The 24,796-nt window shown below is 39.2% G+C and overlaps 1 protein-coding gene across 2 annotated transcripts; it reads right to left on the bottom strand.

The window, feature by feature from the left end:
• Window positions 1-121: 121 nt before the first annotated feature.
• Window positions 122-23,450, bottom strand: tbl1x (transducin beta like 1 X-linked). 2 transcript variants are annotated; one of them, XM_008400732.1, is made up of 15 exons: window positions 22,796-23,450; window positions 7,491-7,596; window positions 6,916-7,061; window positions 6,201-6,420; window positions 5,297-5,429; window positions 5,007-5,148; window positions 4,849-4,912; window positions 4,639-4,736; window positions 4,249-4,309; window positions 3,511-3,632; window positions 3,361-3,435; window positions 3,146-3,273; window positions 2,741-2,906; window positions 2,551-2,652; window positions 122-2,060 (listed from the first exon to the last, which is right to left on the bottom strand). In XM_008400732.1, the coding sequence occupies exons 2-15, from the start codon at window positions 7,546-7,548 to the stop codon at window positions 2,034-2,036; spliced, it is 1,542 nt and encodes a 513-aa protein (XP_008398954.1). In that variant the 5' UTR covers window positions 7,549-7,596; window positions 22,796-23,450; the 3' UTR covers window positions 122-2,033. The 2 variants fall into 2 exon arrangements, with proteins under 2 accessions (XP_008398954.1, XP_017158379.1); XM_017302890.1 differs by lacking the exon at window positions 22,796-23,450 and adding an exon at window positions 12,645-12,753.
• Between the last annotated feature and the right edge of the window lie 1,346 nt (window positions 23,451-24,796).

The following is a 24,796-nucleotide window of genomic DNA, read 5'->3' as shown; positions in this document are numbered from 1 at the left end:
GAAGAAACTTGAGGGGGCCTGGGAGGGGAGCAGTTCTCGTAGGTGAAGTGTCAAAAATGTGTTTGTGTGCACTACAACCTTCATAAGTTAGAAGACAAAAAGACACAGGCATGTTGTCAAATATCAAAATATAGTAATTTATTTGAAACAATGAATGACTTCAAAGTTTTGTCTTGGAAACAGGTGACAGCAGCACCCTTGATCGAGGTACAAGAGAGAGAAAATAGCTGTCACCCCAATGTTTTGGGGCTTCTTGGCATGCCAATAATGATCACTCCCCCCCCCCACAGACACAGCCCCTTTCTCAGTCTGACACAGACAATAATGGCTCTCAGAAACAAAACAAAAAAAAGAAAAAAGCTTTGCAACACCTTGTACAATCCAGTCATTAAAGACATTAAAATGAAAAAAGAAAATAAACACCGGAGCACTTTCAACCAAAGCCAAGCAGTTGCCGAATCCACCATCACAAAAAGTGCACTTCATGTCGATGTAGCAGAAAATGCTAACAATGTGAAAGATCAATAACAAGAAGGCAAAAAGAAGAGGAATATTCTGCGGTATCGAATCGCCATCCACGTCACAGGAATTTCAAATGACCAAACTTAACCAGGTGTAAAATAACGATAATAAAAAGGCTCTTTTGTTTCCAGCAGGACTCCCAACCCCATGTACTCTACTATATCTGGTGGAAATGTTGTCCAAATAGTCAGTTGCTAAATTCGCTTTAAAGTGCCACTGAGGAACTGTGATGATGCCAATCAAGCCGTCATAACTCATTTAGGTCAGGTTGATTCTCTAACTAGTTGGATTTATTGGCAGTAAGGTGTCAAATAAGCTGAATCAGCAAAGGAGACTGGTGACTGTTCCCTCCCTTATTTCGGACAAGCTAAAACCTCTGAAGGCAACCAGCAAAAGACAGATTAGGATAATTCATATATCTCACCATATCAATTTCCACCTCATTAAAAAAGGAAGTCGTTATATATAGCTGACCGTGTTGAGAAAGACCGTAATAAAAGAGGCCGACATGCACTTTGTTGTCACAAACTGAGAGCGAAGATGCGACGGCTCTCGCCGATAAAGAAGAGCCCCTGTAGAGAACGATAAAGTGTACTGTATATAAACATATATACACAGTATATAAGTCTGTGTTTTCATCTGATTTACACATCTTTACATTCTTGAAATTTACATCCAAAAAGGGAGAAAGATTCTCTTTGTAAACCACAATTTTCACATCTTTTTTTTTTCTTCTTTTTTAAACAAAATGCAAATCTATTCATTTCAAGAGAACAGGCCGTTTTAGGGCGTCAGGATGATTACTTGGCAAGTTTTCCTCTTGTTGACCTGCTGTTAAAAACGAACTAGGATCTACCTCGTAACTGCACATTCAATCTGACTCTCAAACGTCCGTCTTGTGGATAATGTCAAACAAGCAACGGGTGCTGTGRAAACTTCCTCCTCCGAGAGGAGAAGTTATGCATCCCCATCACCTGACAGTGGCAGCATTGCAGTGATGATAATCGGTAACTGTCATCCTTCTTGCCTGCTCGATTATCTGGACATAGAGTTATATTTCCTAAAAGGAATTGTTAGCCCAACGCCTTCCCTTCGCATTTTGTTGCTTCTCCCAGCCCAAACACCTGTCTCTCATTTTCCCTTCTTTTTGTAGAAAACTTGACTCATCTTTGTGTTTCCACCCAGCCTGCAGGGACCCCAGCACGTCCTCGTTAGAAACCTTTTAATATATGGATTCACCCGGTAGGGAGTCAGATCCACGTTGAGGGCTTCCTAAGCCAGTTTCCATCCTCTCTCAGGCTCATCGGAAAAAAACACGCATCAACAAACATTAAGGTGCAACGAATTTAGTTGGTGTTTGAGCTGCTGCTGCTGTCGTCTGGTTAAGGTCCTGTGAGGGGTTCATTTCAGTCCACCTTTACAGCCCTTCTTGAGCGAGGAGAGTGCGTTTGCTGATGTCCGAAGAAGGCAAATCTCAGCGGTTTCCGGGATTCGTCGTCCCAGTAGGAGGGCTATTTTCGGAGATCGAGAACACAAACCTGAAGAGGGGGAAGAATCGGGTACAATGAAAACGGCGTTGAGGAAATATTTTATTTACAAAGAGCGAACCAAAGCCTGGATGGGTGCCTAAAAGGATATTTTGTTATACACAGTGATGAAATGTAATCACATTTTTGTACCTTTTTCCTTTCAATTAATGTTCCTTTAATCTTGCTTAGATAAAGCAATCCACTTTTGCAATTACCTGTTAGATTTTAACCTTCTTGTGGAGGGTGTTGGTGAATGTGTGCTAGGCAGCATACAAAGAAGTGTGTAGGTCATAAAAAGGCAGAAACACAACATTTCTCTGTATTGCACTCAGGCGATGTATTCGTTTTCTGACACTAAAAAATGAACTTTGTGATGCAAAATTCATTGTGTAATGAATGTTGCATCAGTTTAACTTATGAATTGAACTACTGACAAATTAAGGCTCCAATAACACTGAAATTTATTGACACGCCCCCTTCAAATAAAACCAAAGCTTACCGAGCCGTCTGATGCGCTGGCTCCAACTTTATCTCCGGTGCTGTTCCAGCACACCTCAAAAATGCCACCGGTTCCCCTGTAGCTGTGGACCAAGGCTCCAGTCTGAAACAGAAGCATCACGAATAAGAACAAACCGGTCTGAGAAAAAAAAAGCTAGTTTCAGCTGCCGTCTTACCACACTCCGACTTACCGTGGTGTTCCAAATGTGGACGCACTTGTCGAAGGAGCCGCTGGCGAGGTGTTTGCCATCAGGGCTGAAGGCCACGCTGTAGACAGGCTCCTGGTGCTTGGTCAGGGTGTGTATACAAGCCCCTCGCTCCACGTCCCAGAGTCGCACTGTTGAGTCAAAAGATGCACTGTGTGGGGGAGAGAATAAAACATAAACGTCTGAGAGCAGCATTAAAGCTTCTTCATTTTTCTTGTGACAACACCTCAATTTTTGGCCTTTGACGTTTAATTTTCCTGACAATTTTATAAATCCAATGCAGAGAGGCTGTAGATTGTGCTACAGCTTCAATATGTTGAACTCCTACAAAAAAATAAAATAAAATATGTATATAAATATATATGCATATGTGCAGGTGTTCTTTGTTACCTGGCAAGCATGATGTTGGAGTTGGGGTTATTTGTGCCCGGCCCGGTGGGGCTCCACTTGATTGTGTAGATTTCTTTACTGTGAGCTTGGAGGTCGTGGACGCAGGACTCCTGCTTCATACTCCAGATCTGTGTGCAACAGCAAACAACGTATGAATGCAAATTATCTCTCACGTTTGTTGCCTGCAGCTACTAACATGGGAAAACTGGATTTACCTTTAAGGTCATGTCATCTGAGCAGGAGGCAAGCAGCATACCTGATGGATCCCACTTAATGGCGTTGACCTCATTCTGCGGGGAAACAAAACGCTCGTTAGGAAAGATGGAGATAAGGTCAGGAAAGCAACACGGGGAAACGCTGCTCACCGAGTGACCCTGGAAGGTCTTGAGAGGCCGGTCGCTGCCGAGGCGACACACGTGGATGCACATGTCTGTGCTGCAAGAGGCAAACGTGGTGTTGTTCTGCCAGTCGACATCCAGCGCAGGGGCTGTGAAGCATTTGCGAGCATAATCGTTAGAGGTTGGCATGTTGGTGATCTCACACCATGGCAGAGTGCGGAACAGTTTGCATCTTGCCCACAGGCACATCGCTATAAAACCCGAGTGAAATCAGTGAAAAGTTAAGTTTCTTTCAGTAATTAAATTCAGGTATATGACACTCGGACTGAAATATTTAAGTGTTTGCTTTGGTTAACTCATAAAGCACTGACTCCAACCGCGCCTTATGAATCTCCCTCAAACATTTCAGTGGAGTTTACTTGTCAATCTCCCCCAAGCCTGTGGTTATTCTTGTTGCTTGTGCCCCCTGTCATTAGCCTCACTTTGTCCTTCCACTTAGCTTCCCAGTGATGTGCTTGGATAACAGCAAGCTACTTAAGCTGTGACTTTTTTGTGAAGGGTGTCAAAACCTGTCTGCTGGACAAGTCAGACTGTTGACTTTAAATGTTATGTTGACATAAAATAGCATTTCTGTATATAAATCTGAGTGTACTGAGGCTATACCATTTTTTTTAGTTAAAATACTTGAATCTACTCCTGTAATCAGATGGATTTGTATTATTTTTGTTGGAAAGACTTTAAATGTTTTGAATTGCCCACACTGACCTGAGTGAAAAGGAAACTGCTGCTTGGCTTCTCCTGTGTTTGCATCCCAAATGATTGTCGTCTGAAAAAGTAAAGATCGAATTTAAAAGTTAGGGGGGGGGGAAGGAAATCTACAGCAACAAATTCTTTCGAATTAGACAGAAAATTGACTTGTTGTCCAACTCGACACAGATTTATTGCTAGATCTCGGACTTGAGTGACTAACCACGTCCGTTTATAAACTTAAAAATGTGTGCAGTCGTAAAATGCATCGGGTTTTATTATCTAAACTCAACTTTGTGCAAGTATTTGTAGAGCAGAATATATGTAAAACAGAAGTGAACCACAAATTTTGGAAGGCTCCCGTTGCTAAAAAAGCTCAAACAACTGCTGTGGGATTTTTAAAAGTACCTTATCTACGCCAGCACTGAGAATACAGTTCCCCTTCTTGTTCCATTTGAGTGCAAATATGGGCCCTTTGTGCTGCCCCAAGGTGCTGGCCAGATTTCCTGCAGGATAAAAGGTACCTTTAAAATGTCTGAAACTGGATTGTTCACAAAAATGATCCAATAAACCTAAAGTCCAGAGAAACACAATGTGTGACAGTGATGGAGGACGCACCGTCCTTTGTCCATATCCTGGCAAATCCATCATACGAGCCAGTCGCCAGGAGGGTCCCCTCGCTCTGTTGGACAGACAGAAAACAACTGTTAACTCGTCTGTGTAGCATATGGCAGGGAAGCAAGAGAGACGATGAGGATAGCCGATCTGAAACCTACATTCCAGTCCAGTGAAGTGACGTCTTTGTTGCTGGGGACATCCTGGCCGCCTTCTCGGATGCAGTGGCGGAGAACCAACTGGGTGGAGCTGGAGCTGTTGTTCTCGTTCAGGTTCCAGATCCGAGCTGTGGAGTCGCCCGAGCTGAACAGGACACACACGCACACACACACCCAGACAGTTCAATGGTAAGATGGGCATTTTATAAACACAAGGTGGTGCATGCACCACTGTGGACTAATCTGTCCCAGCTCCGCTCGGGATCCACGTCAGGAGAAATGTGCTGGCTTACCCTGAAGCCAGCAGGTCACTGACAGGGTTCCAGGCACAGATGAACACTTCGGACTCGTGGCCTCGGAGAACTGTGGACTTACTGACTGGTATCTCAACGTCCCCGTCCACCTCCATGGGCTCACTGTGGTTATCTGGCAAGACCAGGCGAGCAGAAAATGCGATCAGATACACACACATATACTATAATCGATATTACTATAGAACTCAATTTGCATAGAAACTCCAAAGAGACCCATCACAATGTGAACAAGTCTGAATTGTGCTAAATTTGTTTGAAAAAAAGAGGTAGCACCAAATAAGGGTCGGTTTGAGTTAAAATAAAGTTCCATCGCTAAAGTTATAAGAATACATAAAGCGAGGAACTTCAAATTTTTATTATCTCATCAATATAGATTATATAATTATGTATAAATAGTATGCATGCATTTGAGCTTGTGTGTATAATTTTGGACCTGAGTGAATTAAAAAAAAAAAGCTCCACAGTAAAACCTGTTAAGCAACGTGTTGTAAAATGATCCCATCCTTCACACAACTAATTAAAAGCCCTGAACGACACTGGAGCCTCTTCTGGCCACAAGTGTAACATTAGTCACAACACAGTTGTGTTCCTATCAACACCTGCAAATTAATTTCCAAGGGGATCCAAACATTATCTTCTTATTCCACTTGTCCACCTGATCTCCAACTGTCTGATTTCCCTCACAAAAGAACTAAACAGAAACTACTTATCATTAACGCGATCTATGACGAGCTAAAATGTTTATCCTTTTTTGTTAGGACAAACAACAGATGACTAAATAACACGAGGATGCAATTTTTATTCCTGATTAGTCTTTATGGGCTTTCACAGTTTGGCATACACACAGAACCATCCAATCACCTAATTCTTTGATTCGACTTACTCATGGTGTGAGTGCCGTTCTCCTCTCCATTAACGGTGGCTTCTCCGTTCTTTGGTGCAATAGACTGGTTTCCTGAGGTCGAAGCAGAGACGGCGCAGGTGGCGTGTTGCTGGGCGAGCTTGTCACGGAAGGCCTGCTGCCGCGTCTGCACCACGTCGGGCATCACCGCATCGATAAGCGACAGGGACTCGATCGGCCGACCGTCAAAGACGGTACCATCCTGTCAGGAAGAAAAAGACATTCAATACTATATTCATTTACTCTGGAGGAGAATAGACATTTTCTGTTGTCCTGTGTGCATAATTAGTGCTCAGCAGGCAGAAGTTACATTTTTGCCCTTAATATACAGTAGCTGATGGACAATGTGATTTTCCTCACACTTCTTGTGCAAATCTGTTTATTTGATGCAAGTGCAAATTTTGAAAACGTACGCTTTATCTGCATTTAAAGGTAACCTTACACAGAGACATTTACTATGTCACAGGTATGTAATATAGCTGTAATACAACTGATAGAAAATAAGACATGACAAGTTTAAGTTATGGAAAAAATACTACGACCAGTCTTTCACTATTGCTCCTAACAGCAATCTGCTAGTACGCAATTTTCAATAAATGTTCACAAAACCATGATAATATTGACCTTTATTGAATTCCAATAACCATAAATATACAAAACATTTCAATTCTGTTACATTCCAGGTCCCTGCACTCACCTCATTAATGCTGATTTCTGCCTCAACGTACTGAAGCCCTTTCTGCAGGATGGAGATGAGGGCTGCAGGGGGCACTAGTGTTCCATTGATGTTCGACTGACTTATGTGGCTCTCAATGCCAAAGGTGAATGCTGAATGGGTAAAACCTAAAAAGGAAAAAAAGAAGAAAAAAAACACAAGATAAACACACAGCACAAAGACTCAAGGACAAACACGTTAACTGAACATAAATGTGAACTTACATGTTATGTAATTTAGGAAAGAAAAGAGGCCTGAAAGACCTGGTGTTGAATTCATACATTTCTTTTTCACTGATAGCATGTGAACATATTTGCACAAAACTGCTTGGTCTCAGTCACTGTAAACACCAATTAAACATCAGCAAGGATTTCAATCATTTATCCAATATCTCTTAGAGTATGCTCAGTAAACAGATTATGTGCTTTGTCTCAACTGCACTTTTTTTTTTTACTGAATATACACCTTGCAGGTTATTGCTATGGAAATATTAGATATATTAATAGGTTTTCAGCAGAAACAGTTCACTGTGTAAACAAGACTTTCATGAGACAAACCTGACTCTTGGAGGTATCTGTAGACCAAGAAATTCACTTCGTCACTGGTAATACTCATCTTAGCCCAGCGAGAGGGGGGAGGTTTGTTGGAAGGCTGAGCTCACTCCTACAATAATGAAAGAAAACACAGTTTAATATGTGAATGGGCAAATGGTGGTTACAGAAGTGCTCAGATATTATCTTGTGTGGCATTAAGCAACTAATCTCTATCAAAACGAAATAAAACGTAACCGCATTCTGCAGAGGGCAGCTTGTCCTGACTTGTGCTCAGTGATGCAACATGTTCGCTCCAGTTCTTGTCTCGGAGCAGATTTTCTGCTTTAATTTAACAATCTTTGTAAATCCAGAGTTGCTTCTAATTGACCTAGTTAAATACAGCAGGGGGGAAAAAAGCTCTTATAACACAAGCAGGATAATAAAGGCAAGCCTTTCTTTTCCCACCCAACAGATAGAGAGCTGCTGCAAACATTAAAATTACAAAAAGAAGAAGAAAAAAAACACCCAAATGTACATCCAGCTGAGAATGGCTTGCCAAGAACAAAGCAAAAACTGAGACAGGAGAATGAGTTGAGACATGCAGGTGTAAAACTGTTTCCCTGCGTCTCGCATTAGGAACAAATGGCAACGCTATTATGCAGAGAAGAAGTATGGAGATAGAAAGGGTTCGTGTCAGGTATGAAAACCACATGGCTGTCATTCCAAGCACTAAACAGGCCCCACTCAAGGTTTCCTCTGGTAGCATAGCAACAGGGGAGATCGAGCTAAATAGACGTGGAACGGTGTTGTCCCAATTACCAGTGGGCATTTAGCCAGAGGGGCTGAACATGTTGCACATAATGAATTATTCACTCTTTCACCTTGGTATGTTCTTTCAAATGGAGTTAACCTTGACTGCGCTATGAAAACCATGTGAAGGATAACAGTAGATAAAAGCTTACAAAAGGCACGGCGTAAGAACTGAAACATCCACAATAGTCAATTTCCAAAACTTAAAATGAAATTAAAAAAAAAAAGGCATCGGTTATTGTTCTAACCAGAGCGAGTGCTGCTTCTTTAGTTAGTTAGCTCACACAAGGGAATAGGGAAGGCTGGCCACATCAAAGCTAAAGCGGCGGCTGCTGCTACATAACATACAGCTGGAGATGTAATTAACAGGCAGCCTGAAGGGGCTCAGGTCCCATCAGTGCAGGACAGCAGCAAATAATCACTATCAGATGAATGCATGATGACACCACCCATTGCACAACCACTGYCATGACAATATCAGGTGCAACATGTGTATACTTTCCCCTTGTTCTCATCTATGCTGCCATCACTCTGACTTTTGGTATTTTTGGTGGTGTTATTTGTGTCTGGTGTGAGCATCGGCTGCCGTTACGACTGCCCAACTCGCTAAATATTGCATCAACAGAAAAAAAGTGCAAGTTCATGACACTTGAGTTTTAAACGATCCTTTGCGATATGAATACAAAAGCATTTTAAAGGTTTGCACCAAGTCTTGATTGTTTTTCAGCACGTATTTTTGGGTATGCAATATAGAAAAGAGAGAGAGGGAGACAATTCAAATGTTTTGTGGCAACTCCACAACTGGACTAATATCAGCTGTTGAGGGCACAAAAAAAATTGACAAAACAGAGTTTGCTTGACGGCACCCTACCGGTACCAACTCTAAAGATTATTTAATTATTATTAAATAACTCTGGACTGTATGCAATATTTTATTGTTCTAAATCTAGCATGCTTTCATAATCAAACCTGAATCAGATGCTGTTGTTTTCCTGTTTCAACATAAAATGTATATTAGTATAAACTACATTACTATAACTGTAATAATGTATGATGTTATCTTAACAGAAGTAGAAGTAACAGGTTTGATAAAAGTAAGCTTTTCACATTACATCTTTTTTATTTTCTATGCAAATACTATGGTACTATTATATTTTTATTGAAGGTTACCATGCCAATAAAAACTTACTGGCACATGCTAACGCTACACTGAGCAAAAATCCTTCCAATAGTTTAAGACTCACGAAACTGTTGTTACCCTTTTTAAAATATGTTTGAGGCAAGATTATATTCCTTTCCTGTTTGTTTCTTCAAATGATCTTAAAGTGGCCAAATTTGCTATTTTAATGGCAGTGAAACTTGTTATGACAACAAAGCATGGGAAAGAATTAAGAATTACTTTTGCAAAGTTGCTACTGACAAGAGGTGTCGTTATAAAGTTAATAAGGATTAACATTTCAGTCTAAATATCAAGAGCATTGGGCATATGGCAGACAACCTGAATGGCCTGAATTAGACATAATCCTCATAAGCTTGGGTTGCTATAGCAATATGAATTGTGCGAGACACAGCAGGTAAAGAAATCCAAAGCCATACAACTTCAAAATATCAAGCAGCTTCACTGCATTCAGTCAACTAAGACAGGCACAGAACCGGCATAGATTACAGAGTAACAAAACTATACATTATGGACCTTAAATAAATTCCAAACAACACATTTTTAAACACCAAGCGATTAAAATCTAGGACAAAATAATAAATTGACTCCTGTTTTTAGTCAGTAATGAGAATTACTTCTATGCAGTGACATATGATGTCACAAGACTTCATAAGACTAAATAAAACCCCTATATTCATGATAGTATTAATATTGCTTAACATAAAGGCCCCCTCAGAATGGAAAGACAATAGCCAGAACTGACAAAACACCTAATGGGTCAATGATGAGAATGCCTGCTGGGAATATAGGGCTCATTAGGAGGTTTATTGCACTTTTATGGCAATTACTTTACAATGGCCGCCCCTTCTCTGCAGGAACACTGGACAAAAAGAATGGCCCTGTAAAATATTTGTGTGTGTGCTCAGTGGTCACAGCTGCAAACAAAATGTAATCCCATGTTACAACCAATTGGGGGCAGTCTAAAATGTGAGGAGCAATTTAGGATGTGGGCTGTCCTTGCTTTGTTTGGTGCTGCTGATAAGCGGTTAGATTTGCTCCGATGCGAAAATTTTTTTTTACTCAAAGCGGACAACGATCTCTTTTAAGGTCACTGCAACCGTATAATGTGTTTGAGAGCTATGTTTTCTCAGGTTTACATTTTTCATGCTTAAATTGTTGTCTAGAGAAAAAACAAGAGATGAATCAATCAGTATTTTGCCAGCTGTCTGATCTTTTTCCTATTAAGTTTTTGTCATCTGGTACCGACATTAGATGATTCAAACTCCTGTTCAATAAATTTAATAAAAGCAGAGCAACAATAAAACCTCTGTTGTGATCTATTTCAGTTAACACAGGCAACATCAAAACCATTTGTTAATATGGCAGATGTTTTTAATATGTCTTTGGCATCTTGCATTAGAAGTTAACACAAGTGCAATTTTTGTGGGACAAAAATGACATTTCTATTCTATTCTAATACACAGCTGTTTTTGCGCCTCACAGCCCAAGCCAACTTTCAACAAATTAGCCCTAGTCATGCTTAGTGTATCATTTCCTAAATCTTACTGCATTAGGTTTTCAGTACACATCTTAATTGGCCAAATGTTCAAAACATACAAATGGAAATAACAAATAACCATTGTCCAGGCCTAACAGCTTTCAGACTTGAAGCCACTTCAGGAGAACATTTTCAAGGCAGGAATTAGACGTGTTCTGCACACATCTGTGCATGTTACGCAATGACCGATACTGACTGGGGGGAGGTCAAAGTTAACCCACCGCTGTTGCATCTCTGAGCAATCAAGGGAGGTAGTCACAAAGTAGTTCTGGGATCTTGTCCAGTCAATAATATTAAACTAGCCAAATAATTAGATTCAGCAATTCTTACGAGAAAAGATTTCAACACATCCTCCATAATCCAGACTAATGTCAACACCTTGGAGATTCCTTAGGTTACAAAGCTCATCTTCCGAGAGGTTTCAGTTGCCTTTGGCTGTAACTATATGTTTTAACTCACACAAAAAAAGAAAGGAAATATCTGGTATGATTGAAAGGCAAAACAATTGTTAAAATCATGCAACAGTTATCTTGTCAGAGCATAATCCATTTGTGGCCAAAATATGCAGCTAATGGGGACTGAGACTGTGCTTCAGCTTACATGGTTCCCTTTTTTTTTTACAACTAAACTCGACAATAGCAGAGTAGTTTGAATTATATTATTTGGCCTTAAACCACAATTGCGACCTAGGAAGACTTTTACTCTCACCATGTAAGAAGATTCAGTGTTTAATAGAGAAAGAAGCATTTCCACGGCAATCTTGGCAGTGGTACGGACTAAACCTGCAAACTGAAGGCAGTTTAAGAGGAAAGCAAGTTTGACCTGAAGGTCACAGCATGACTTGGGTAAAACTGGTCACGCTCTAAACTACCTTTGCAGGTTAGGTGTAGGGGCATTGCAACAGGTGCAGGTCATTCCACCTCTTCGGCATTTGTCACTTTGGTCTTTTCGTATCTTTCTTTTTCAAAAAAGAATGTCTTATGTGAACTTTTTAACCAACCCGGTGTGGATTAGTACTTACTAAGGGGACATATTATACCAGCTGTGATAAAATGAATTAAGTTTTTAACATCTAGTCATTGTACTTTAAGAAAATGTTGTTTTATGACAAATTCATTTTGTGTTATTTACCATTAACAATTCTCAAGAGGGGATGGCTGAGGATAACAAAAACCATGTAAATTAAGATCAAGTACTTATGTGTGACATTTAGAGGAAGACTTGTATAACTGTACATGAAAACTACAACATCGAGTAGACTAAAGAAATTAAAATATGTTAAAAAAAAATCATCCAATTAGGTGATCAGAGCATAAAGTAATCTAAACATGCATTTGGGTTTAAGAATTTCAGAGAATGTAAACAAAACAAAGGAGAACAGCATCAGCTTTTCTAATCATATTTAATACATCGAAGATAATTTTAGATTCAGAACTCAAATCCGTAAGCCTGACATTCTCGAAACACGATTTAAAAGCCGATAAGCAGGGTTATCATGGAAAGCATTTACACTTTACAAGAATCCAAATAAAATTCCTTCTGCATACACTTGGCTGCAAAAATCACACAAGCAAGGAGAACCAACCAAACCGTCGTCTCCTACGCATGCAGTTTTGAGTACAATGATGTTATAAAAAAAAAAACTGCATACCACAGACCCCATTTTCTCCTGAACGGTCACCTCCTGACAGATGTGCAAACAAGACCTGGAAACAGCAGCCATTTTCTCTTGAACTGCTCTGCTGAGTAAAACCCGCCTTTGAAGCCTCTGGTTGGGCTGCAGTCTTGAGGGGGAGGGAGGGAAGTGTGTGTAAGAGACAGAACGAGTGAGTGAGTGAGTGAGTGAGTGAGTGAGTGTGTGTGTGTGTGAGTGAGTGAGTGAGTGTGGGGGAGGGGAATAAGTGGTGGGAGGTAGTGCGTGTGTGGGGTGGGGGGTGGGAGGTGGGATTGGGAGTCGAGGTGATAAATAATGATTTCCACACAGGTAATCACAACAACTATTTGTGTATTGTCCTCCGTCTTTGTCGGTGAGGCGGTAAGTGACAGTCAATGTAGGTCAGCGAGCGGTGGGGGATGGGAAGCCTTTTCAGTTGCGAGGGGAAACACTTCTCCCACGGCTCCTTTGGGTGGCAACACTTAGTGTTTACCAGCAGAGACAAGCTGTGCCCCACAGATACAATAGTATGCAGGTTTCCACTTCAACCTAAAGCTCCACCCACAGACCGATATCCTCTCAGAGTACAATAACTCAGACGTGAAATTACCCGTTTAGTTAATCCGCTGAAATGAAAACCTGGCGAGTGAATGGCAGAAAACTGGACCTTGCAGGCCCGATCTGTTGGCTCTATCAACAGCTAACGAAAAGCTATGCATGTGGAGAGGTCTTGTGGTTTGAGGAGCTGCCCTGCGTTCAGTCAAACAAAGCTCAGTTCCTAACCCTTCTCGGTTTTCTCGTACTTTTTGCACACAAATTCCTGTCCCGTTTCCTAAAAATCGCCGCGTAAGCACAAACGCGGTGGGGTTATTTTATTTTTATGCTCTTGAAACAATGAAACAACACAATGATCAAGTTGTTTTATGATTTGGTGCTGTGGTACAAAGAGCTCCAGGTCAATGGGGTCGACCACTGTGACGCAGCGTGGCATGTCACATAAAGCTAATTCCCTAGTCTATCAATATCTGAAAATCTTTGTATTAATCTATTTGATCGGTTTTGATTCCATCTGCTGTTTGAGCCTGTTCACTCTATAAAAAAATAAGAGATTATGACAATTTTTGGTTGTGAAAGCAGGCACTAGACCCTTGACTGGCAAGTTCAAATTGGTGCGTGGTTATTTCAAAACGTCCCAGGGTAGGTGGCACCATTTTGTACCAGAACAAGGCTGCGCAAAACAAATGAAACTGCTGGGATTTTTGGATTTTAGTATTCATTTTTCAGTGGGCTCATGTCATAGTCCTAAACACCTAATCGGACAGTAAAAGGTCAGGACAATAACGACATTTCACATACTTATCCAGACCTGGAAACGGATAAAAGCAAATTCCCTGCTTTTCCAGACAGGCATACAAATATAGAGAGCAGACATTTCCTCACAGACGTTTCGCAGGTTCCTGCTAGTTAGCTGCAAACTGTGTCTTCAGAGAAACAGCCGGTTGATAGGTCGTGTGCAAACATGACACTGAGACGTCACACCTCTGATATTTCTGCCTTGCCAGAAATACCCTTTACACAAGAAAGCTGCTTCCGTTTTCTGACTTCCTGCACTGCAACCCTACATGCACCTTTAATATAAAATGAATGAATCACAACAATCCCAGCATGAGCAGACATATAAGAGACTAATGGATCAGACAGGCTTTTTTCAAGTTAACTTACAACTATCCTTGCACAGTTTTATGTCAATTTAGTAAGATTATACAATAAAAGTAGATGCCAAGAAGTGCATATTTATCTCAGAGGGGAAGATGACATGTTTCAAACGTCAAGCATCTCATGTTCTCATGCTGAACGCACTGACCTCAAATAAAAGTACCAACTCCCTCCAGACTATTGTTGCTAAGGTAGAAACTGAAGTACAGCAGCTGTCAGATACTGTGCAAACATTACAAATATTTCATCTGGGTGTCATTATCAAAATAAAGATATCAACCCATAGTTTATATTATTCTGACTACAGACAATACACCCCACATATTTTCCCTTTTTAACTCTATTATTTTGTCACACCACAAATACAAATTTCAAAAAAATGTTACTGGGTTTTTATGTGATAGATCAACTCAAACTAATGTTCACAGAAACTCCGCAATGTAAAATAATGCAACAATTTCTAATAAATTGGAAATTTCTAATAAATAAAATAAAAGTTTGTTATCATGACATGATAAACAAAATGTGAAAAACCTAATATTTCTGCAAGACTCTACATTAAAGGAAAGTTACTGGCAAAGATGAACCGCAGAGATGGGGACAATCAATCCATCTAACTCACTACAAATTCATTAACTCTAGGTGGCTCGGGTTTCATGTATTATTTAAACTGCAGTTCTTGGAGGGCTCTTTCTATCTGTGTGTAAAGCAACTTGCCTATATCAAAGTGAAAAACCTTGTGTTTCAGGTCTCAACATCAGATGACCTTAAAAACAAACACCACAAAAAAAAACTGCATGAGACAGCATAGAGGGTACAAAGCAGTGAACCATTTTGTCTTTTTGAAATATTTATTACACCTCCTTAAATAATAGGATACTAGCGTAAGATTAAAGCTACTGCGGGCAAAGGGGAATTAATCTGACTGATGAAAAAGCTAAATGTAGAAGCTTAATGATCAAGCAGGTTATTGTGGGGCAACACTTTGTCAGGCATTGTGTCTCTATCTGGTTTCTCCAAATGACTTGGCTGGTTTTTAGGTCAAGGGCGGCTGGTATATACCAGCCGTTCTTGATGCTCTTGTAAAGAGAAAACACTGTCAAGCCGCTCTGTGTGTCAGTCATCGCTTCAGGCTTAGCTTGAACTATTACACAGATGTGACATTTAATCTAAAACCTTGTGCTTGCTCTCATAATAAGCAGTATTATTAATATTAGCAACTATTAACTAATAATGATAGCTTTAGGTAGGAGGTGGAATACTAAAAGACCAAATGTATATTTTTTGGAGAATCAAAAGTATATTTCTACATTTATTCAGCAAGAATAAAAAAAAATACAATGTTTTTCAGCAAGGCTCTTTTTTTTCCTTTCATAATGAGATGAGAATTGTACAAATAAGCTGTACACACAGTCAGACCAGTGTGGGCAATACAACGGTTGCTATGGTGAGCAGAAAATCTTGCTTTTCCATCAACAGCTGCTCATGCCACCTTAAATACCCCACACTCATCTCCTGGCGCTTTCCCTCCATCTGACATCAGGGTCAAACAAACAAGGCAGACAAGTGCGACGAAACACCAATCCTGTTTCTGAGTCACTATAGCCGTGTCTCCAGCCAGCATTTACACAGAGTGGCACAAATACCACAAGCAATATACGCAGTGGACATATGTGCTATAAACAGACAAATTGATTTTTTAAATTTTATTTTACACTTAAAAGAAGGGTGTCTGTGTGCATACTATGTAACAATTACTGTATTTTGAAGTCCGCTTTGGGCCAATACAGCCCATGTCAATAAAAAAGTGTCTTCATTGTCAACCAATACAGTTGCCTTGGTAATCTCTTTCAAAGCCTACCTTGAAAACACCTGGATTACATTCACGCATTGCTCTCCAGTGTAGTAAGTGAGTTGTTCGTATTTCTACACCCAACAACTCAGGAAAACAGAAAACCGGTGCAGCTGTAACCATAATACTTTCACTTCCACTTCCATAATCAACGTTTTTTTTTTCTAGCACGTAGTGTTCAGAGCAGCAATCTATAAGTAAAATAAAAGACACAATCCAGATAACAAATGAGCAGATTAAGACTAAAAGTTACATTTAACTTATGTTTGAAGGTTTGACATCTTACTTCTTGCTTCAAAGGGTAAAATTACACGAAGTTGCTACAGTCATGCTGAATGATAAAAAAAAAAAAGTGAATGAGCTATTTCAGACATGAAGCGGTTCAATGAGCTAATAATCTACACAGTGTGAATAGGACTAAGATATATTAGGGATGCGAGATACAAGTAATAGTCTGGCCATAGTTTATTAATGTGTGGGAATTAGACAATTAAGGTGTAGCCACAAGCTTCTCATTTACTCATCATCTAAACAGAGTATAAAGAAAAACTTGCTCTGGGTTCGTATTTCAGCCACGTTTCAAACCAACAGCTCATCCCATCGCTTATAAATATTTTGTACAGGGCACAGTTTCACCTCTTCCCAGTCCATATCAAATAAGCATAGAATAAAAGCAAACACGCAGTAGTGTGCATTATTTCATAATAAAAAACTGAACCATCTGAGCCTTTTATTATTGATGGCACCATGTTTACCTGTGGTAGATTGCAATATTTCATCACAAAGGAGATGGATTCAAACGTCCCTAAAATAATTGGTGTTCTACTAACACATATGGTCAATCACTAAAATACTGAAGTTATATTTATCTCCAAGTGTATTAAATGCATTAAAACTAACCAAGAATGTGTTATTTAAATGTTAGGGACATATGCATGAGTTGGGATAATTTTGAAATCTTTTTTAATAGTCTCCTTTTCAGTGAAATTTAACACTATTAACCAATGAACCTGTACCAGATTTCACTTTTAATGCCAATAATTATATTTAAATGATAAAATAATAAAAGGGTTAACATAATTGAATTATCAGTCCAAAAAGTTCCCCTAATCAGAAAATTGGTATCTGAGACTAACAAACTTTAAAATCCAGTCGTTTTACAATCATTTGCCAAGAGCTACTGGGTCATGCTGACAACGACATTATTTAGACGCTTTTAAAGAAAACTCTAAATTAGTTACTTTCACAATCAGTGAGGTATAAGATTAAGTCAGAGGAAGCACAGAGATGTAAAAACATACCTAAAGAAAACTGTATTTTCCAGGATTTTGCAACATCTCACCAAATTACAAAGGTTGCAAAAGGGCAAGAGAGAGCAAGACTTCTACAGATATCTGGAGGCTGAATGAAGTTCAAAAAATAAAAACAAAAAAAGCACCGTTTCATAACGTAGCTCTAATAAACTTTGACTAACTGGATGTGGAAATGTCAGCTTTTTGGAAATGTCTGAGTATAGGATTAAAAATGTAAGTAAAAAATAAACATACTGCTATAAACTGTACTGTATAAAATCTAAGCAGTTCTGAAAATGCTAACCACATTAATCCCTTAAGAGATGCTAAAGACCATTTAAAATGTCTCCATGATCACTTTGTCTGTTCTAAAATATTAATAAAACTGTTTTACAGTGACTGCTATATAGCAGTGTTGTGACATTGCCTCCACTTCCAAAACAAATAATTAATGACCTCTTGTGGCAAAAAGGCAATAATAAATATACTCTTTGGTGAAAAGCAGATCAGTATTGGCAAGTTTCTAACCAAATAATTTCCTACTTGCACCTGTAAAAGAATTTGTCTGCAAATTGACACAGAAAATAAAGATGAATGGAAACCAGTTGCAGCACAACCAGTGACTAATTTCTACCAATGTCACCTGATGACCTCAGAGCCAACCACACCCCACGAGGCATGTTTATATTTGTTTCAAATAGGCACTCTTAAGGGTGGTGAGAACAGACTCCAACACGAGGCAAGACCAGATAACAATTTGCGTTCATTGTCAACAGCCTTGTGTGTCTTTCAAGAACAGGGTTGTAAAATGGAAACGCTGAAATAAAACTCATTCTCAGTAAGATCAGCTCTCAGACTACATGCCAAATTTTTCAAATGCTGCAGTATTAATGCTTGAGTAGATGCCACAAGTGACATCTACTCAAGCAATGCTCTGCAGTCTATAAGGTTACAGCAACCTTGTTTAGTTTTAACATAGCAACAATTCATAAGAAAAAACTGGGTAGTTCTAGTGCTAACAAGCCGCCTTCAAGCAAGAATGTGCTGCAGTGTTGTTTTATTGGAATGTCATTTAAATGTTTCTCCTCTTTAAAATGACTATAACAACCTAAGTCAAAACACCTCCAAATGGTTGTTATTAAACAAAATTAAAAGAAAATCACCCCATCATTTTCTCTCAGATTTATTTCAGTCTTGTTTGTACCATCAGAAACATGTCCACACCGATAGCAAAGCATTCACTTTTAGCCTCATCGCTTTGAAGCATTGCCATTAAGACGGTCCTGTCAATTTCTCACTGAAGTCATCCAGCTTGTTCATCTTATGGTAATCTCACAGTGCTCAGCAAGATAAGAACGAGTTTCAACACATGTTTTGCTCCATTCACATCAGTCTGCTCAGTCCAAACATCTCAGTTCCTGCATCTCTACATTCTTCATTGGACTATGAATATAAATCCTCACTTTCTAAGTTTCATAAAGAGTCAAGTGAATTCAAGAAAACCTGCAATTTAGAATCCTGTAAGGCAAAGTCAATGTTGGTGCAACAGAAATGTATACAGAGAAGTTTAAACACTGATGTTATCTGGAGGTTTGAAAATAATTAGAAGAAAGTTATTTAATTTTTTTTTTTATTATTATTTAAAACTGTAAAAAAAAAATCCAATAAGTGTTTTAATAAAGATATGAAGCACAGTAATGTCCACTTGTGACCCTACCATTGCCAGTACAGTTTGTAGCCGTATATATGTTTAATCCGTCTTAAGAGCAATACAAGGTGAACCAAATTGACAGAATCTATACCGGTGTGTATAAAGATGAAAAAGCATTGAAAACGCAACATGAACAATAACTAAATAGGTTTCTCAATCTGGCATGCATGTTCTTTCCTGAACAGTTACCACAAGCATTATCAGTTACAGTGCACTCCTTTTCGTTTCTGAAAATCTATTTTTAAACACTTGGCACATCAGCTTAGATGCCTGCAGTCTTGATAGATGTTAAATACATAAAACATATGAGGAAAAAGTGCAAGGCACAAATGAGCCAGACATGTTTAACTCTTAAATAGCTGAATATTAAAATGCTTTAACAGCATACATGTGGACCCATTTCAAATCAAATGCCTACAAAGATGCACACAAAACTTAACACAATAATAAATTGCCAAAAGAAATCTCAAATCTAACCAAATACATATATACAGCCGTATTGCTTTAGGTATAATTTCAGAGTAACCACTGGTGAACCAGTTGGCTGGTAGCCCGTGAACATTGCATGTCTCTCTAGGGGTAGAAAATGGCTTACCTTCCCCCACAGCCTATCATAAATAAATACTGCTACAGAAATATTTGGATAGCTCGAAACAGAGAAGTGTTGCACCACAAGACTGACAAAGCTCTTCTCGGGGACTTCCTTGCCCTACTTTTTAGCAGAGGATGCCTTTCTGCTTTAAACTCAACCCACCCCAGAGGCTCAGCTCTGTTGCCTCACACTCAACAGATTTGAATCTTGCTTTTCAAAATAGATTTAAGGCACGACAAGGAGGACAAGGCAAAGTAGGTTTTTGGTTCTTTATTTCACTCAAATCAAAACAGTGTCCTTATGGCATTACTGTCATTGAACAAGACGATCAGAAGACTAGCTACTTTAACAATAAACCAGAAGATACTTTCAAACTATCTGCAATACCTCGCTTACTACAGCTTCTTTGACACTCGATTAAAGGCCTACTAGCAGACCTATTGAAGGCCATTTGACTTTAACACATGAAGGTACTATCGACATAACACCTGGGTCAAATGACTCAGGAGTAGCAAAAGCATTCATCATCTCCCACTCCGTCTTGCAGCAACTGAAACCTGACACCTAGACAGACATCTCAGTCATCTCAACCACAAATTTCATCTGCTTCCATTGAAGCAGGCGTTGTACACAATTAAGCAATAAGTATGAAAAAGCTGACGTTGACATGGGTGTACACTGCGCTATTGTTTTTGGGTATTCCCAGACAATTTCAACCTGCATTTAAGAAAGTAGTTATGTCACACATTATAACGCCATAAAGCATTTCACTCTAACCAACTTTACAATAAAATAAAAGAAGATGGGGGACAACTGAGATCTCTGTTCACGTCACCAAAAGTCAAGTTTAAACAGGACCAGATCTACATGCAATCTCTTGAATGTAACCAATTCAGCAGTTTAAGTTGTTATTTCATTCAGGTTACCATTGCTAAACAGTTAACTTTTCTCATATTTAATGTTATGAGAAATTATGGTGAAAAATAAAATAACAGGAACACATAAATATTGCTTACAACATGGTGAATTTGTAAATTATAACATGCATATCTAAAATAAACCCTGCTTTCTTAAAGAAGTGTGAAACCTTCACTCACAGCTACTAAAAACAACAAAGTGGTGAAGCATGCAGCTTCTTTAAGTGTTAATTGTCAACCTTGTGTCTGGGGCATCAATAACACTTCAAACATGATAAATAAAGAGGAAAAACATGCTACTGGCAACGTTATTAAAGAGGGTGGAATTCATTAAATTAGGGATTCTTATGTTAGGTGGCAAAATTCCCTCTAGAACTACACATGGCTGAACATTTGTCATATAAATTAGAGACAATGTGAGTCCTTTTCCTGTAACAACCAACAGCCATAAAAGAGGAATTAGAGGGAGAAAAGAAAACTTAATATAAAAGAAGTATTATTCCAACCCGTGCTCTCCCAATAAAGGAATTCTAATGAAACGCCTTAAGTGAAATTCTCAAGACCTTTAGTTACGAAAACAACTTAACTGAACTCAGACAAGGAAATGTAAAACAAGAATTGACTATACAATTATTACACATAGCATTATGGTAATATTTTAACCTTGATACACGGGCACAAGCCAAACCGCACTAAACACTTGCTAAATTCAGTACAAGTTTTTATAACCCTATGTCACAGAATATTATATCTATCTACTTGGGGTCTGCTCTGTATAGACTAGAGCAGCACAAGTCTAAAAAGCTGATGTAAGCGGGTTTATTATTCAGGCTATCAGCTCTGGTAGCAAAGTCTGCAGGCTTGAGCTTTACAAACACGCAGCTCGTACCAAAGCACCTTTAGAATTAAAGTGACTACAGTGACGTGTGACACTCATTATGCTTCCAACCCATGGTCGTCCCTGTTGACCACAAATATTACCAAAGTGTTTTTCAGTGTGATCTTTTTAACGTGCGGAATATGCATTAGCCAGCATTAGCGTCACACATGCACCACATCGGCTCCATTAAGGTCGGGAGCATTTGAGGTGAATTCGCCACGATGATCTAGAGGGGATTAAGCCAGCTAAGTGGCAGTGCATAGCAACATGTGGGGGAGGGGAGACGTGGCACTACTATGCACTTCACACCATTTATAAAATCTCTGGTCACTTTCACATCTCAAAATAGGACTCCAAGATGTAGGAATGGCATGACAATAAATTCTAGAAGATTTTAACCCGCAACTTTTGGACCTGACAACAAGTAACCAGGCCATACGTGACAAAGTAACAACAATCACTGTAAAATTAGCTTGATGTTTGAAATTTGGGTCACTGACTTGAAGCCATCACACATAGGGTGTTCTAAATGTCTTAATGAACACTTTTACGGTCTAATGCCAGGTCAGACATGTTAATAGTGTATTTTGTTTGCTTTCTGTCCATCTTCCAAGAATGATGGTAACCAAGGTATATAATTTAGACCTGTCAATCACGCTTCAGTAGGTTGGCAGCTGCAGCTTTAGATTGTAGTTATACAATAACACAAACTGTCCCTTCAAACTGGTGGCAGTCCGTTGTACAGTTGAAAGTCTTCCCCTCCCCCACACATGCGCTTCATAACTCTGGATGCCAATATAATATTATAACTACTGACATAGAGTCTTTAATAAAACAATAGAGTGTACATTCAAATGGGGGAGGGCTTTTCTGGGGGTGTAGTTATTTAGTCGCAAATTATGAAACAACCTTTAATCCTTAAAACTTACTGCAAATAAGAAAGATATCATGGAGAATGAAAACACAAAAAATGCAGAGCCGTGAATTTGGCTTGTTTTGGATAAGCAATAATAATTAAAAGACGCAAACAGGAATTTCACAACACACGTGTGGAGTGACTGGGGTGACTAAAAGCTAAGAAACACCGGCAAGCTCCTGCTTGAACGCCGTATAATCTATTTCTAAGAGTCTTTATAAAAGCCAGGCAGAAAGAGCCGAGCAGTCAGCGCATCCTGAGCCTTTACCCACCTTTAACTGTGAGAGTGAACTCGTGGTGTCCGCCGCCACCTCTCTCTTCCTCTTCCACAAGGAGAACCTCCAACAACTTCAGTAAGCGAGCAAACACTTTCCTCCCATTTCGCCTGCCCTCATATTTCAGCGCGCTTAAGAGTCAGTCACAGTCGGCCGGTTCGGCAGGGGAGCGAACCGGGAAGCTTCTTTCGTCTGGCGGTAAAAGTTGGAACAAGCCCGAGTTTCAGTGCGGCTGTGGCTGCAGGCTGGCTGCTCCGCTGGAGTTTCACCGTTCACTGAGAAACAGGAGCGCAGAGACAGCAAGCAGCGAGCAGGGGAGACGTAGACACCGCGGAAGGGGGAGGAGGAGGGCTGCCTGACCTTAAACCTGAATACTCAAAGCACCTTTAAGGGTATAAAATCAATTAATCTCTGTTAACATGCCTAAAGTAAAAACATAGTTTAAAGCCTCACCTCACCTTACAGCAAGTACATTTAAAACTATGCCCCTGTTATGTGAAAACAGATTACATTTGAGCTATAAAGACATCTGTTTAAAATAAAATTAAGCTTTTTGATCAAAATATTTCTTCAGCTTATCATTATTATATATTTTAGTTTAGGCAGAATACAGTTCTGCATGTTGCCTATCTGGGCCTGCTTTCAGCGAGCTCCCCTCCCCCAGTCCCCGGGTATTTTTCGCCTGCCTGGTCAACCAGCGGTTGATTAATTCTCCTTTCGCCTTGCTCAGTCATTCAGATTTGGAAAGTAAATAACAAGTTGACATCAGTGTGACACATTCCTTCGGTTACCGTAAAAACCGCTGCAGCGGCGCAGAATACATTTTTGTGCTACTGCCACAATATTGTGCTTGTATCAAGCTTTTATTTGAGTAGCCTAAGCCAAACCAAGCGTGAGTAAGCAAATTAATGGACTAACTGAGAATAACTTTCTAAAAATAAATAAATAATATTAAATAACATTTCCTTTTATGTGCTCTCTGTTTAAATGTTTTATTGTAAGTGTAACTGTATTGTGAGCACATTGGTCATTTGCATAGTGTAACATGTGAATAAGTAAATATTGTTAATTCAATACTCATTAGTGTCCACACTACTGTTGCAGTGGCATAGGTATGCACTTACAAAAGTAATGTGAGAGCAAATCATTTAGAGTGTGTAGTATTACATGTGGATTTTAGCCTTTGTAGTCAAAAAATATGACGAAACCACATTCCATATTCAGTTCTTTGTTATAAGTTTTTCACATATCGACGTCCAGGCAATTTTGTTTATCTCTGAAAAATAAATAATGGCATTTTACTTAACATTTTTATATTTATTCAATAAACAAAATAATTTCAATGAGTTCAAGATCTTGGTTGTGCCTCAACCCAGTGCTTTCAGTTTTTCGATTTACTTCCTATCCTTCATGAATTGGTGAATTTACTTCTGATATATAGTAAAACTGATGGTACTCCCAAAACCCTGACAACACTAGATCTGTGCTATGGTGAGATGTTCTTTATAAAGAATGTTATATTTGGTTTAAGCTGAATGTGATCTCTGTTTTATTGTCTGAGTAACTCAAAAATGGACTCATTTGGCTATGGAAAGTCATTCCAGAATTTCTGCTCTTTATCTATGTTTCTTTGGACAAACTTTAACCTGCGCTTCATCTTTATCTTAGAGAGTAAAGGTCTTCTTTTTGCAAGCCTTCTTTTTGAAAGTTAAAGTTGTGCAGTTTATTTCTGTTTGTACACTCACATCAACAATAGCAAGAAGACCCTTCAGTAGGTTGAGTGATAACATTTTATGAGCTTTGGAGACATCTTTTAGTACTTTGCAGTTTGCTCTCAGGTCGAACCTAGTTGAACGGCCAGAATAGAGCATTTAGGCAGCTGTTTTGAATGTAGACTATAAAAACTTGGTCAAAACTCCTCCCTGTTGTTTGCAGTACCAAACTGCTGCCATCCTAAAATTAATTGTGCCTTTCTGTTAGGATTATCAAGGCTAGTAA

This window comes from Poecilia reticulata, linkage group LG2 (genome assembly GCF_000633615.1).
Source record: "Poecilia reticulata strain Guanapo linkage group LG2, Guppy_female_1.0+MT, whole genome shotgun sequence".
Lineage (NCBI taxonomy): Eukaryota > Metazoa > Chordata > Actinopteri > Cyprinodontiformes > Poeciliidae > Poecilia > Poecilia reticulata.
The sequence above is the reverse complement of the archived record's forward strand: the minus strand, read 5'-3'. Positions and strand labels throughout refer to the sequence as shown.